Source organism: Pan paniscus, chromosome 4 (genome assembly GCF_029289425.2).
Source record: "Pan paniscus chromosome 4, NHGRI_mPanPan1-v2.0_pri, whole genome shotgun sequence".
Lineage (NCBI taxonomy): Eukaryota > Metazoa > Chordata > Mammalia > Primates > Hominidae > Pan > Pan paniscus.
In genome coordinates this window covers 88,501,479-88,518,064 of record NC_073253.2, presented here as the reverse complement: position 1 = coordinate 88,518,064, position 16,586 = coordinate 88,501,479, and the positions used below count along the sequence as shown (strand labels likewise).

The following is a 16,586-nucleotide window of genomic DNA, read 5'->3' as shown; positions in this document are numbered from 1 at the left end:
GAGGCCAAGGCAGGTGGATCACCTGAGGTCAGGAGTTCGAGACCAGCCTGACCAACGTGGTGAAACCCCGTCTCTAATAAAAATTAAAAAATTAGCTGGGTGTAGTGGCAGACGCCTGTAATCCCAGCTACTTGGGAGGCTGAGACAGGAGAATTGCTGGAACCTGGGAGGCGGAGGTGGCAGTGAGCCGAGATCATGCCATTGCACTCCAGCCTGGGCCACAGAGTGAGATTCCATCTCAAAAAAAACAAAAACAAAACAAAAAAAGTTCCAATGCCCTTATCCTCTACATTTTTTGCAAGTACATCTCAGAGACTTCCCTTAGACCTGTAGATTCAACCTTGAATAAATGCCAAGCAGGACTACTACTTTATTCAGATACTCTTTTCATTTGTTAAGATCCAAAAATGACCATCTTGTTTCAGTGGGAGTAAAGCACGCCATCTTGGTTTCCTAAGCATACTCTAGCTTCTTTGCCATTGAGCCATTGTCATCATGCCCCTTTGCCCAGGCTATTTGTCAGGGTCTCAAGTCCAACTCTACAAACCAGCCTTCATCCATACCCACATGGATTGCATTCTTCCACTTGCTGTAACTTTGTATCCCTGATATAGGAATCCTCACTATCACCCATGTGAATGAGGATATTGACATTACCTAATAATACACTGGCTATTTCCTACACTCTAGATTGAACATATTTCATATGCACAAAACCCAAAACAGCGCCCAATTTCACAATGCCACTTTTTATGTACAAACAGTCTCCCAATCTGTCCTCCTCAACTAGCTATTACAGCTTGCCACACTTAAGTGGTTAAAAAAATAAAAATTCAGCGTTTTTAGTGTCGCGATCATATTAGTCACACCATATATTAGAGAAACAAATGCATTATTTCTTTCTCCTTTTAAATCTCTTTTTTCCTGTTTTCCTTAATAACAAAATAAGGAAAAGTATTGCTTTAAGACTCTCTGTGTTATTAATCATAGCATATTATATAGTAGCCATTTGTCAGATACATTTATATGCAAAAGTAGAATTATTTTTTCTTTAATTAATTATTTTAATTGACAAACAGAAATTGTTCACCTTTAATATATACAACATGTTTTTAAATGTGTATACTTATTGGGAGTGGGATGGCTCAGTCAAGCTAATTAACATATCCATTAAAGTGTAATTATTTCTAATTGCCACTCAAAGCATTTGGCCTTTAGACATTTGGTCACTAAACTAAAACATTTCCATCAGTAAAATATAGGTTTATGATTTTAAGAAAAAAAATGACAAAGTAGTAAAATATGGAAAAACTTACATATAGCCAAAGGAATAAATAAAATGTTCATTTAGCTAAATATACTCAATATTATATATTTTAGTAGATGAACTCGTAAACTCTCCTGGAGTGGAAAGAGAAAAAACTGTGTTTTTTTGACTGTTTATGCAAATGACTGCCTAGTGACTTAATTAAGATCCTTATACAACCAGTGACAGAAACATGCAGCTTCTGTATTCTAAGTCCTGGGGACACTGAAATGATCCTTGAAAATGCACCAGGAATAAAACAGGTAGTGATTGGTGTTAGATGTAATACTGCAACAGAAAACTAAATGTAACACAAGTGAGAACTCATTTTCAACAAGAAACACAGAGTTATAGAGAAGACATAGGTGTGAATTACTCTATTATCATAGAAACTATAGCAATTTTCATCTATTACAAAACTAAAATGAAATAACTAGTCAGAACTAAAGTAATGTAAATAGCATCAATATCATCTGATACATGAAAATATTTGGAAATGATTCAACACATATAATCACCAAAAAGAAGGCACAGAATTCTAATGTTAATTATATGACATAGCATCTAATATGGTGGGATATGTGTCAAAACTATGAGGCTCCATATTACATTAGATTTGGGACATTTATATTACTTTCTCAGTTAATAAAATATTAGGGTAAGATCCCAACTTATTTTGAATATGTTACTTTAATAAAAATTGATAGCATAAGACCAATACTTCAACTATTGGCTCACTATTTTTTACTAAAGTAACACTAGGCATGAATCTCATCAAAATGTTCAACCCTGAAGATTTGTAATTTTTTTTTTTTTTAGATTCAATACCATCCCCATCAAGCTACCAATGACTTTCTTCACAGAATTGGAAAAAACTACTTTAAAGTTCATATGGAACCAAAAAAGAGCCCGCATCGCCAAGCCAATCCTAAGCCAAAAGAACAAAGCTGGAGGCATCACACTACCTGACTTCAAACTATACTACAAGGCTACAGTAACCAAAACAGCATGGTACTGGTACCAAAACAGAGATATAGATCAATGGAACAGAACAGAGCCCTCAGAAATAACGCCGCATATCTACAACTATCTGATCTTTGACAAACCTGAGAAAAACAAGCAATTGGGGAAAGGATTCCCTATTTAATAAAAGGTGCTGGGAAAACTGGCTAGCCATATGTAAAAAGCTGAAACTGGATCCCTTCCTTACACCTTATACAAAAATCAATTCAAGATGGATTAAAGACTTAAACGTTAGACCTAAAACCATAAAAACCCTAGAAGAAAACCTAGGCATTACCATTCAGGACATAGGCATGGGTAAGGACTTCATGTCTAAAACACCAAAAGCAATGGCAACAAAAGCCAAAATTGACTAATGGGATCTAATTAAACTAAAGAGCTTCTGCACAGCAAAAGAAACTACCATCAGAGTGAACAGGCAACCCACAAAATGGGAGAAAATTTTCGCAAGCTACTCATCTGACAAAGGGCTAATATCCAGAATCTACAATGAACTCAAACAAATTTACAAGAAAAAAACAAACAACCCCATCAAAAAGTGAGCAAAGGACATGAACAGCCACTTCTCAAAAGAAGACATTTATGCAGCCAAAAAACACATGAAAAAATGCTCACCATCACTGGCCATCAGAGAAATGCAAATCAAAACCACAATGAGATATCGTCTCACACCAGTTAGAATGGCAATCATTAAAAAGTCAGGAAACAACAGGTGCTGGAGAGGATGTGGAGAAATAGGAACACTTTTACACTGTTGGTGGGACTGTAAACTAGTTTGACCATTGTGGAAGTCAGTGTGGCGATTCCTCAGGGATCTAGAACTAGAAATACCATTTGACCCAGCCATCCCATTACTGGGTATATACCCAAAGGACTATAAATCATGCTGCTATAAAGACACATGCACACATGTTTATTGCAGCACTATTCACAATAGCAAAGACTTGGAACCAACCCAAATGTCCAACAATGATAGACTGGATTAAGAAAATGTGGCACATACACACCATGGAATACTATGCAGCCATAAAAAATGATGAGTTCATGTCCTTTGTCGGGACATGGATGAAACTGGAAATCATCATTCTCAGTAAACTATCGCAAGAACAAAAAACCAAACACCACATATTCTCACTCATAGGTGGGAATTGAACAATGAGAACATATGGACACAGGAAGGGGAACATCACACTCTGGGGACTGTTGTGGGGTGGGGGGAGGGGGGAGGGATAGCATTGGGAGATATACCTAATGCTAAATGACGAGTTAATGGGTGCAGCACACCAACATGGCACATGTATACATATGTAACTAACCTGCACATTGTGCACATGTACCCTAAAACTTAAAGTATAAAAAATAAAAAGATTTGTAATTTTTAATCCATTAGCTTCTGCTTCCTAAAGACTAAGTGTCTGGAAAATGATTGTCATTCCCATAGCATTCAATGACACCATTAAATTTTTTTAAACCGCAATAATTTAGGCTTAACAGGAAAGGTGACATACTTTTGGGGAATCGAGGTGGATTGTCATTGACATCGGTGAGAGTGATGTTGACTATTGTTGTTCCGGCTAATCCTCCGAGCTGTCCTCCCATATCCTTGGCTTGGATGAGTACTTGATATTGTTCTTTGACTTCTCTGTCCATGTTTGGCAAAGCTGTTCTAATAACACCTTAAGGGATAAAAGCAATAATGTAAAATAAATATCACAAATGCTGTGTTTTCTGAAATAAAATAAAATGCAACAACAACATGATTCTACCTAGAATCACTAACAGAGACATAATAGCTAAAATTGTATCTTTTAAAAAGTGAGACATTCAAAATGTCCAATGGTTAGGACATAATTTAAAATATTATAGTAGCTACACAACAAAATGCCATGCCACAATGAGAAATATGGTTAAAGAACAATGTATCACCTCTAAGAGGTAGTCATCATTCATAAGTAAACCAAGTTAGACATGATTTATATGCACGATCCTATCTTTAAAAAGAAGAAATCATTAAAAATTAGAGGTAAAATATAAATACAAAAAATGCGAAGTGGTTGAAATGAGTATGCAATTTCCAATTATTACTACTTTCTTCTTTGTTTTTCTGTTTATTTTCTAGAGTAAAAATACTAATTTCTTTTCTAAAAATGCATTCAATATCTTCATTACATATTTTATTTTGTCTTTCAGAATTCCCGTTAGTTATTTTAGCAACAGATATTTCACTAAGTTTCTCCAGCATCCAGGACAGTGCCATTTACAAGGAACACAATGAGTGTATGCAAACCAATTAACCGAATGAGTGACTGGCTGAGTGAATAAATCTCTAAATAATTAAATTTATAAGTGTGAACTTTACAGTACATGTACATATTTACACATTGTCCTCATTTCCTACCCTGGTGTCCAAGTGTAAAAATAGTTTATATTCCTATTTATTCATAGTAAAAGAACCAAAACCTCCTGGATTATTCTCAAATGAAATCATGAATACATTTCATACCAAATTCCAATCTTTAGTCAATGGCTTTAGGGAGACATTGGACAGCATTTGTTTTAAACACAGCTAGCTTTAATAGTGTTGTTTCTTTCTTTAAGAAACATGCTACTTTCTTTAAGTAGCATATATAAATAACAAATATAATATCAACAAAAATAAATCAACCATCAACAAACATACAGAATCCAAATCATAAACCCAACATACATCCTTGTTTTATCTGTACTTTCTACTCTCTACTTAACAAACACTGATTTAAATTTGACAATCTGAGATTTCTTCTGACCCTTGGCAGGAAATTGTTGCAAAAAAAAGACAGCCTTCATTTATGCTGCTGCTACTTTATTTATCAATTTGTACTGACACTTTTTTTTTTTTTTTTTGAGGCAGAGTTTCTCTCTTGTTGCCCAGGCTGGAGTGCAATGGTGCAATCTGGGCTCACTGCAATCTCCACCTCCCAGGTTCAAGTGATTCTCCTGCATCAGCCTCCAGAGTAGCTGGGATTACAGGCATGCGCCACCACGCCTGGCTTATTTTGTATTTTAGTAGAGATGGGGTGACACCTTTTTAATCCAATGTGTTTGTCCTTTCTTCAGCTCAGGCTCCTGATGCTTCATTTCCAAGTCTCTTAACTAAGATTCTTCATCTCTACCGATGAGTGTTCTGGTTCTACATACCTTAAGTTATGTGACTTCTGCCTGACTTACAATGCTTATATTTTCTAGATAGATGCCTGGGTTTGATTCATATGCATTATGTCTTATCCTGTTGTTGACTGAGTCTATCTTAATTCATTTTCAATAAGAAAATTATGTATAACTTTCTTAATTCATTTCCAGCATAAAAATTTCCAACATGAAAATTATTTCTATCACTATCCATCAGTCTATTTCTATATCTATATATCTATCTGGACTGAGAGACAGAATTGTGGAGTTGTTCCTTTCTGGTTATTTGCTGACCTAAATAAAAAGCTATAAACTGGGATCCAGTTAGATTAAAACATTAAGGTGCAAAGATCTTCTTTTCCCAAGATGATGCAATCATTTTTTGCTTAATTGTTGCGAAATTAATAAAAATGGGGTACTATGAAAAGAATAACTTCTTGAAAAAGTTCTTCTCCCACTTTAAAATAAACTGCAATGTTTAAAGATTCTCATGTTAAATTTGGAGTTTGGCTTAGTACCCAGATTTCAACTCCAAAAAAAAAATATACACATAACTACATTATTTTTCCTTTGGAACAGCAGTACTTAAATGGAAGTGGTGCTGGGGCAGGGGAAGCACACCCTGGTCATCACTAGAAATTGACTTTCAAACTACATATACAATCCTTTCCTCTGTCTAAGTTCTACATACTATCCAGTTGGTAGCATTACACTAACAACAGGGCTGGAAGCAGCAGAGACGTCACTCATCAGAAACAGGGTAGAGCAGGAAGGCAGGGCTGTGAGTGTGGTGGAAAAGGTCTTGAAAATTTTTATGAATCACCGGAAAAAATATACATCTACTCTTAACTCTGATAATACCTATTTTGTCTCTGTTCAATTGCATCTTAATGTTTTAATCTAACTGGATCCCAGTAGATAGCTTTTTATATAGGTTGGCAAATAACCAGAAAAAAAACAATTCCACAACTCTCTCTGTCCAGATAAATAGACAGATAGCTATAGAAATAGATAGATGGATAGTGATATAGTGATAGACCTTCTGCTAGCATCTATTTGGTGACAGTCACAAATGCAACTACAATTTCAAAGACTATCTTCAATAATTCCACTCTTTTCAAATGTCCTGCTGTATCTTAATAGAAGTTAATTCTTATTATTATCTGAGACTACTGAGGTAGATAGATAGATAGATAGATAGATAGATAGATGATAGATAGATAGATAGATTAGATTAGATGAGATTGATATGCTTTTTACATTCATTTTCAGGAGCATAGCAGCAACTGTATGAATAATGGAAAGCTTGACTTATCTAAGGTATAGGTGACAGAAGGAATGTCAGGATTGATAACTTGAATCCTAGTCTAGGATCCATCATACCATTTCACATGAATAAATATATTTAAAGATAGTGTTTATTCAAAGAAATGACAAGTTGGTAGGGGATCATTTGAATAATGCAATGCACAGAATTGTTATGTTACCTAGCCTCTATAAATAGAGTAAGAATTATGAGACTCCAATAAGAAATGCCTTCATTCCAGTCATCCACTCCTAATGGTCAAAGCTTGTGAGAAGATGCCATTTGAAGTGCACACATTTGAGTGCTTAGGCTCCAGCTATTCCAACCATTCCATGTCCACTGAGTCCCTAAACTTCTCCAAACTTCTTGTCCTCATTCTCTCAGTTCCCCCATGAATGCCTACCCAGTTAGTGGACATCTTTCTGGTTTCTTCCACTTTAGTCTTTTTTTTTTTTTTTCATGAAGCCTTTTCTGACTCACAGCATGGCTTCAGGAAGAAATGACTATACCCTCCCTAGGATTCAGTCATAGCATGTAGAATGTTTTGTTGCATGTTTTGATTTGTTGCCTGTTTACCTTTCTTTACCAGACAGAAAGCCACTTTAGGACAGAGAGTTCTTTTATTTTCTTTTCTAATTCTGGCATCTAGTTAATGTCTGGCTCAGAGTGATAAAGGAGATAGAAATTATTTAGGCAGATAGTAAGAGTAAAAGAGTCCTTGGTAAAATTTCCCTTTTAATAAAAAGCAGCACCAAATTATTTCTTTTCCAGCAAAGAGCAGCCTGAAAAATTGAGCTGCAGACATAGATAAGCAAGCTGGAAGCTTGCTCGGGGGAATGCCAGCAGCTGTGTGGAGAGAAAAGGGCTACCTAGGAGCCAGGCATGTTCAACATGGAGGCTCTGTCTTCCCTTTTCTTTGTCACCACATGTACAGTAAAGAACTAGGCAACGTGGCACTAGCCAGGTAGAGAACCCATCTGCATAATAAAAGATTAGGGTGGTATGGCCAGATTTTCACAAACTGTGCAAATGGCACACCTAGCCCTAACCAGTTTTTCGCACCTTATGCAAACAGTACACCTGGTCTGACCAATCTTTTGTGCCCTGTGTAAATCAGACATCACCTCCTCAAGTTTATCTGTAAAACCTGCTGCATTTCACTGAAGAAGCAGCAACCCATTCGGGTGCCCTCTCTCTGCAGGAGAGCCTTTCTCTTTCTTTTGCCTATTAAACCTCCGTTCTTAACCTCACTCCCTGTGTGTCTGCATCCTTGATTTCCTCAGCATGGGAAAAGGAACCTTGGGGATTATCCCAGACAATGACGCCACTTCAAGAGTATGTCTGTTTTTCTGTTTCCCTGTTCTTAATACAGCTATGTTACTTTTCCACCTGTATGTACCATAATTATTTAGTTCACTGTAAATTTATTATTTTGTGATATCTTTTCTTTTTTATTCTACTGTCTGTGAATCTTAATCAAAAAATAGATTTTATTCTCATTTTTTTCTTGTACCTTCTCCCCATCTTCTATGTATACCCTGAAGAATCTATTTCATTAATTTCTTTTACCCTATAGCTACTTATTTTGCAAAAGAAGAAGTTTGTTTTCTTGAAAAAAGTTATTGTCTGTTTTCAACTTATCCCTCTTTTACTTTGGAGCTAAATACCTGGGGAGGCAAGTCCAGGCTTTATCTTAATCATTCTGAATAATGTCATAAAAGAAGAAAATGGTTTTTTGTAGATAGCATATGACAAAAATTTTTTTTGCTTTTCTCCAAATTCTAGAGATTTAGACCAGCACTATATGAACTCAGGGGACTGGCAGATGAACAATGGGTAAATGGCTTTATTCTCCACTCAATGAGGTTTATAGTTCAAAGGAGACTTAGACCACCAGTCTGCTCTCCATAGAGCAGCCATGATGGTGAGGTCGGAGCGTAAGCCAGGTCACAGAGCTCCTCCACTGTGAAGTCATCACAGAGTGTCCACACCTTTCAGAATAAAGCCCTCACATAATCTTCACCTTCCTGCTGAACTCTGATCTTCTTTTCTACAACTCCCTCCCTCATTCACTGCAGCCTTGCACACTGTCTTCCCCAGACAGAAATGTTCTTTCCAAGGGATGCTCATTTGTAGTTCTTCCACTTCCTTTAGATCTTTTTAAAAAGTCGTCTTCATAGGACTGTGTTGGACATTCTATCCAAAATTTCTTTCTAAATTAATTTCTGATTGCTTCTGTAACAAATTACCACAAACCTACTGGCCTAAAACAACATAAACTTACTATCTTACAATTCTGGATGTAAGGAGGCCAACAAGGGGCAGGGCATGGGTAGGGCTGTGATTTTTTTCTAAATGCTGTTCATCTAGACAATGGCAGCACTCCCTGGCTCCTGACCTCCTTCTTCCTTCCTCTAAGGCAGTAGCAGATTAGCGTTTTCATATCTTTTTCTGACTCTGACCCTTCTGCTTCCTTCTTCTGCATACAAGAACCCTTGTGATTACACAGAGTCTACCCATATAATAAGAATAATCACCTCATCTCCACTATATGTGATTAGAACCTTAATTCTTCTTTGCCATGTAATATAACATATTCACAGGTCCTGGGGGTTAGGACATGGACACACTTGGGCAATCATTGTTCTGTCTAGCATACATACTCTTCCTTAATATTTCATATTTCTTTCTCTAACATTCTCTCCTTAGTCTTTAAGCTATTGAAAACACTATGTATTTCCCTTATTTATTCTGTTTGTTTTATGTTTCCTCAAATTGAATGTATGTTGCTGAAGGCAGGGGCTTTTGTCTTTACTTTCTTCTTCCCTGGAAAATGGCTAGCTAGAAGAATGCCAGGCATATAGTAGGCACTCAATAAATATTAGTAAAGTAAATAAAATAGTGCATAATGCTAGCTGAGGTAACACATGGCAAATAAGTGTTTATCCTTCAGGAGAGATTATGATGTAACATAGTTCTTGTAATCTTCATCATTATTGACCCAAATACTCATGATGTAATTTTGAAGAAGGTGGGGTTATTAGTATTTACCTAGGGGTATTATAGCTATCGTATCATGAAAATGTTTTTGATTAGACCTGAAAGAGATGTCTCCTAGTTAAACATCGACTCCAGTGTTAACCAAGTCATTGTTAACTGTTTTTAATAAAGATTTGGAGGAAACATTAAAAACAGTATTTTAATGCACAAATATGTTAGAGATAGCTAATAAGGTGAACGATAAAAAAGAGTAATGATAGTACTCAAAACATAACTTCAGCAGTGAGAATATAAGTTTCTGTTTTCAATTCCATAGCTCAGTTACATTACAGTTATGAGAGAGCAGATTTTGCATTATTTTATGTGAAAAGTTACTGAGTTTCATTTTAGTGTTAAATTAGCCTAAAATGTAAAATGGATTTTTAAAAATACTAGTACATTCTTGAATAATATTTATTCAAATGTTATGTTCATCATTGCATTTATATATGATTTTTAAAATTTTTTGCTAACGTGTTTGAAAGACAAGAAGAGTTATCAGGTTATCTTCAGTAAGAAATTTAGAGGCCATATTGTCCAACTTCTTAACTGTATCATGTCTTAACTCTCCTATAGGACTTATGAGCCACTTCCTCCAGGAGTTCTTTCTTCCAGAAGCTCTCATCCCTTCAATCAGTCTAGTGTCCCATAGTAGCATCAGAGGATTATATACCAGAAAACTCACATATAATCTTCTGAAGACCTGATGAGCTCCCCCTACTAGATAGGGATCTACTTGATGATCTACTTGATTCATCTTAGTCTCCCAATAGCAAAGGACCTGTCAGGTCGTATGTTATAGATACATGTGCATCAAATGACATAATCAAATCCAACAGCACCAGTTCATTACTCATCATCTGCTTTAATCCATCCAGTAATGTGAAACTCACAATCTAATGAGTTATCATTCTTATATATGGTATTATTCTTATCTTTTTTCTACATATGTATATATATGAAACCAGAATTCTTTCTTCCTGTAACTCATACTATGTATTGATAGCTCTTTTCCTCTCAAGCAGCACAGAATACATCTAGTTCCTCTTCTACATGACAGCTCTACAACTTGCTAAAGGCATATATCACATCCCTCCGGAATATTTTCCTTTCAAGCCCAAACATCCTTAGTTATTTTTGCTGATGTGTTCATCTCATGATTTCTAAAATAAAGCAAATGGAACTCACCCAGAATCTACCTGAAGTCTGACAATGCAGAATACAAGAAAATGATTGATTGCCTGCAGTGCGTTCCTGGGCATGGAATTTATACACGATCATAATATTACAAAATAGGTAACAATATGTGCTGTTTTATCTTAATAATTATTTATTTCCTTGACACAGTTTTCTTTCCTTATATTTATTAGCGTCTATTGATTTCCTTGCCTCTGCTATCCCATAATCAATTCTTGCCTTAATGCTTCCTGGCAACTTATTTATTCTGGCAAAAAGTATTAAAAGAGTGACTTCATTGTGTTGGAAAAGACTCTTTTATTTTGCCCTTAAAGAAAGAAGATATAATTTATTTCACCAGTACCAACTGAGGTGTCTTACTCAGTTCTACAGATTTTATTCTGAATTAATATCAAAAGAATACTCTATCCCCATGTGACCCAGCAATCCCTTTTCTGGGTCTATACCCAAAGGAAATGAAATTATCGCCTAATAAAGATATGTGCACTTTCATGCTTATTGCAACATTATTCCCAATAGTCAATATATGAAAACAAAGTAGTTGTTCATCAGTGGGCAAACAGAATAAGAAACTGTGGTATACACATATAATGGAATACTATTCAACCTTAAAAAAGGAGATCCTGCCATTTGCTACAACATGGATAGGCCTGGGGGACAGTGTTCTAAGTGAAATAAGCCAGGCATATAAATAAAAATATTGTGTGATCTTATTTATATGTGGAATCTAAAAAAAGAGGTAAAACATGTAAAGAATAAAAGAAAGATTATAAGGGTCAGGGTATGGTAGAGAAAATGGGGAGATGTAGGTCAAAGGATACAAAATAGCAAAAATACAAGATAAACAAGTTAAAAGATCTAATATACAACATGAGGACTAGAGTTAATAATAGTGTATTGCACTTTGGAGTTTTGCTAAACAAGTAGATTATAACTTTCTTTGCCATGAGGAGGAGCCAGGGGTAGTTGGGGGAGAATGAATAAGTAAGATGATGGGTATGTTAATTTGTTCTACTGTAGTAACCATTTATATGTGTGTGTGTGTATCTTTTATGACAGCATGTTATATATGTGATATACAAAATAAATTTTTAAAATAATGTTCAAGTCATAAGCCTGTCTATAATATCATAAAGTGTTAGCTCAAAATATAAAGTTATTGGCCCAAGCTTTAATTTTAATATGAAGTTTTTATAACACCAACATATTTTAGAAGACTTACAAGAATAATATCGGTCAAGCTATAGGAGGAGGTTTCGTTGGGAGATAGGCTTGAAGATAATTATCTCTGAATGAAAGGTTGATAGACTCAAGAGCAAAAGTCTTGGGAAAGTATCAGTCATGTGGGCAAACTTTATCATGTTTCCTTAAGCAGAATTTAGAACAGGATCACACAGCAAGAAATATCAGAACAGGAAATAAAAAACTTTTAAAGTATCTCATGCAACTCTATTCTCACTCAATTGTTTTTTTTAATATGAATTCTATAAATACATGTAGAAACATGTAAAATAAACATTTATAAAGGACGTATTTTTCACAATGCATGTAAATTAAGAGATATGGAGAGAAATGTTTTGGCTAGATGGTGTAATTGTTTGACAAAAGTGTATACATACTTAATGCAACTGAATTGTACACTTAAAATGGTAAAAATGGTCAATTTTATATTGTGTATATTTTACCATGATAGGAAAAAAACAATTTTATAGATTAACAAGAGGATATTGAGGTAAAATAATATTGTAATGTGTTCTCAAGTAGAGCTAAGATCATTTAGAATACAGCATATCATTACCATATGATATGAAATATGGCAATACCTAGTAACTGAACTCAGACTGGTTATTTAGAATCATTTAGGGAATATTTAAATACATTAACAGAATTTTAAGACTAAATTAAGACATAAGAGTTCATCATTTATACTAATATTTGTTTTCTTAAATGGAGTTACTCTATTATCAAAACTGTTGAGATGTTCAGCATCCTGATTTCAATCACTGAATTAAATATTATAATATTTTTGCTCTTGTTTAATGTTTTATAGATTATAGATGTTTATAAATATTTTATAAACATTAAGTGAAATTATTTATATAATAAAATAATACAATATGTTAATATAAAAACATTTTAATGTTTTATAAATGTTAAGTATAATAAACATAATTGTTTAATGTTTTATAGTTATAGCTACATTTTGAGTGTTTTAAATGTCATTTACTAATCATCTAAAGCATATAAATGAATGCATCTGGATTTTAACTCAGAGTAAATTATTTCATAGTTAAGGCAAACAATTGTCAAATACACTGATTTTAAAAGAACTATTATTTATTGGCTTATTTCATGGAATAAATGAGTTTATACTGTTTAGAATGTATCAGTTTATATTGTTTAGAAATGAACTTGCCATATCCACTTAGATAGAGATGCTGGGAATGTTTGTCAAACAGCAGTGTCAATACAGAAATCTTCTTATTTTCTCATTTCAAATGAAACACAAAATGATCTCTTTATCTCTTCATAAATATTTAGGCACCAGAGGTTTTGATGAGACTTTTCTTTTCAGGATTGTTTTAAGCTGTTTTCTACACTCAAATGTGGAAAATTTCAGATAATATTAGTTTTTCATGCGTTTTATTTAATAACAGCAAAGAAATCATAAAGGGAAGCTATATGGCTGGAACAAATGGAGACTGTTTCTGAGAAATTGCAATTATCCTTGATTTTTGATTTACTCTTACCTACCACAAGGTGATAAATTTGACAAAAAGTCTTCTTAATGGTTTCTGTGCATGAAGAACTAATTTTCATTCTCTTAATGAAGTGCTTCATCATCCACTCTTTTCCTGCCTAGTGGTCTGAGGCACTGTTAATATCAAGACTTCTGTCTCCAGTGAAAATCAATGCTTCAAAAATCTATTACATAGCTTACGACAGAATTGTTTCACACTTCGTTCTAAATAATAAACATTATATAAAATATACATACAAAATTATAAAAGTTACATTACATATTCACGTACTGTATGGTAAAACAAACTTTTTAAACATACTAGAATAGGTTGAAAGTTGAAATTGGCCAAGAGAAATCAAGGGAAGGGTATGTTTTTTGGCTCATAAAGTTGTTTGGTATTCATTTGACCATAAAAATTATATTTTTAACCCATTCTTTATGTTTAAATTTATCTTTGTTTGATTTTTATCTTGCTTTTTAAAGGTTAGATATGGTTTTATCCACAGTTATTTTACCAATATTAAATTCTTAATGCTAAATCCTTCATTCTCTCTAAGAGAATACTCACTCTTATTCTGAGTATATAAACTTACCTACTTTATAGAATTTATCATTGTAATCCAGTAAGTGACCTTTAATACTCTCTTTCTTCACCGATCTCTATACACCTACTTTTCTTATTCTTTTATTCCTCTTGTCTCTCAGGAGTGTTCTTCATAAGCTGAAGGGATCTAAGAGAACATCATTGTCCATACTTCCATTTCTGGTCAGATTACCCATTATAGCAAACCTCAAAAGGATACATAACTATAGAAGAAAAAAATAACCCATAGTGGCCCCATCTGATAAAATGAAATATTTTAGATAATTTCCTTTATTATTTTCATATATTCAGCCTATTGTCCAGGCCTTCTTAATTCCTCCGGAACACTGTAGGATCATAAACTTCATTGAACAACTTCCCCAATCTCTTTTTATTTTCAATTTACCCACCTTTTCTACAAAAATATATATAAGATTTTTTTCACAGCTAAAAAATAATCACAAAACTTCCTTTTAGATGATATTGCTAAACATTTTCTTATCTTTACTGCCATATTTCTTGAAAAAATCACTTGTATGGTAAGGTGTAATTTTCTCATCATGCACTCACTTTTAACATTTGACAGACTGGCTTTTATTCTCCAAAACTCTATCGAAATCAGAGGAGCTTCTTTGTCCTAAGCCATTCTGGATTCTCTTCAGTACTGATACTCCCTTCTTAGTGGAGTTCTCGAAGGACTGATGCTGTCCTTATTAAACTCTACCCTCTTTTCAGGTTTACATAACGGAGTGACTCCCTGTTTTAGTCCTTTAACTTTTTGATGACTTCTGGCCCCTATTGGTTTAATGAGGAAGATAAGAAATTAAGAGAGAATGGCAGGTTCAGTTGACAAAAAGTTTTGCAGATTTTGCACCTCAACTTTTGTTAAGAAACATCAATAGACCTTATGTTTCCAGGCAACATTAATACATAATTAATTGTTAATTAACTTATATCTAATTCGTATACCAGATTTTTACACATACCTCTCAGGAAGTATCAATTATAAAATGTTTAACTTATTTGAATGTATAGTGTCTGAAACGTATACTTCTCAAATGCATGTTGGTATTTAAAAATCAATTTACAAATTTAAAAGGTAACTTATTAGTTCCATATGAGAACAGTTTTCCATTATTTTAAGTTCACGTAATACATCATATTAAATTCAATTTGCAATATGTTCTAATGTAGTGTATAAGAATTGACAAAATAACCATCATTGTGGGGTTTCTGCTTCAACTGTGACATGGAAGGCCTACTTTGATCATCGGTGAAGTGGTCGAGTCTTCTTAGCAAAGTATTCAACATTCAGATATTGATTGTTTAGAAATAGAGTGACCTCATTTATTTACAAGGAAAGACAAAATATTCCACATGCATAGCCTCCTGCCCTTCCTATGCTACTCATATTGTATTTGAATTTGAAAACTGCTATTTTTCAATTAACGATGGGACTGGATTTGAAGATATAGGCAAACAAAATCAACGATTTTGGTATTGCAAGATTGTCAAGTCTCTCCTTTCTCCCACTATAAGCATAAGTCTCTATTAATCTAAACCAAGCATTCATAACCCTTATATATATAGCAATAGAAGCTCCAGGATGTTACCATGTATTGTTAAAGCCCAAAACTAAGTATAACTGAACCCATCCAATAAATATGAAATGAAAAGCTATTATAGCTGGAAGAATTTGTTTTAAAGTAGACTTTTGAAAATTTTAAATAAGACCAACATTGACTGCTTACCTAACAAGTTTGAACTTTATAAAGGTATGTTAAAAGGTTTATTTTACACAAAATTCACTTAAATGGAAATCGTTCTTCAGCAGCAAGGAAAGATCCCATCTTCTTTGCTTAATGCGCATCGCACTGAAGCTTTATGGCTATATTAGAATATGCAACTCCCCATGCCAAGATTTAATTAAAGTTTAAACATTTGAAGGGCTGGTGATAATGTTTCCTCTAATAAAAAATTTACCTGTCTTGGGATCAATAGAGAAATAAGGTTGTCCCTGAAGAATGCTGTAAACGACTCTGGCACTGTTTCCATAGGTCGGGTCATCTGCATCTGTGGCCTTGACCTGGAGTACATATGCACCTGGAAAATAAGACAATATCACTCTAGCATTTTTGTTTTACTACTTTCAAGGTCATGACTCTTATCTGCTGGACTCGATTTTCCTTTGGTATTTGACCTATGTCAAGTAAACCATGAG

General features: G+C 34.2%; 1 protein-coding gene across 4 annotated transcripts in view; it reads right to left on the bottom strand.

The window, feature by feature from the left end:
- Positions 1-16,586, bottom strand: part of CDH12 (cadherin 12) — a 1,103,355-nt gene that overhangs the window by 87,599 nt on the left and 999,170 nt on the right. For all 4 annotated transcript variants that reach the window (XM_055112489.2, XM_055112491.2, XM_034960250.3 and 1 more), the window contains 2 exons: positions 16,349-16,468; positions 3,838-4,005 (listed from right to left, as the gene is read on the bottom strand). In XM_055112489.2, the coding sequence (XP_054968464.1) occupies positions 3,838-4,005; positions 16,349-16,468 (288 nt within the window). The remainder of the gene's footprint in view (positions 1-3,837; positions 4,006-16,348; positions 16,469-16,586) is intronic.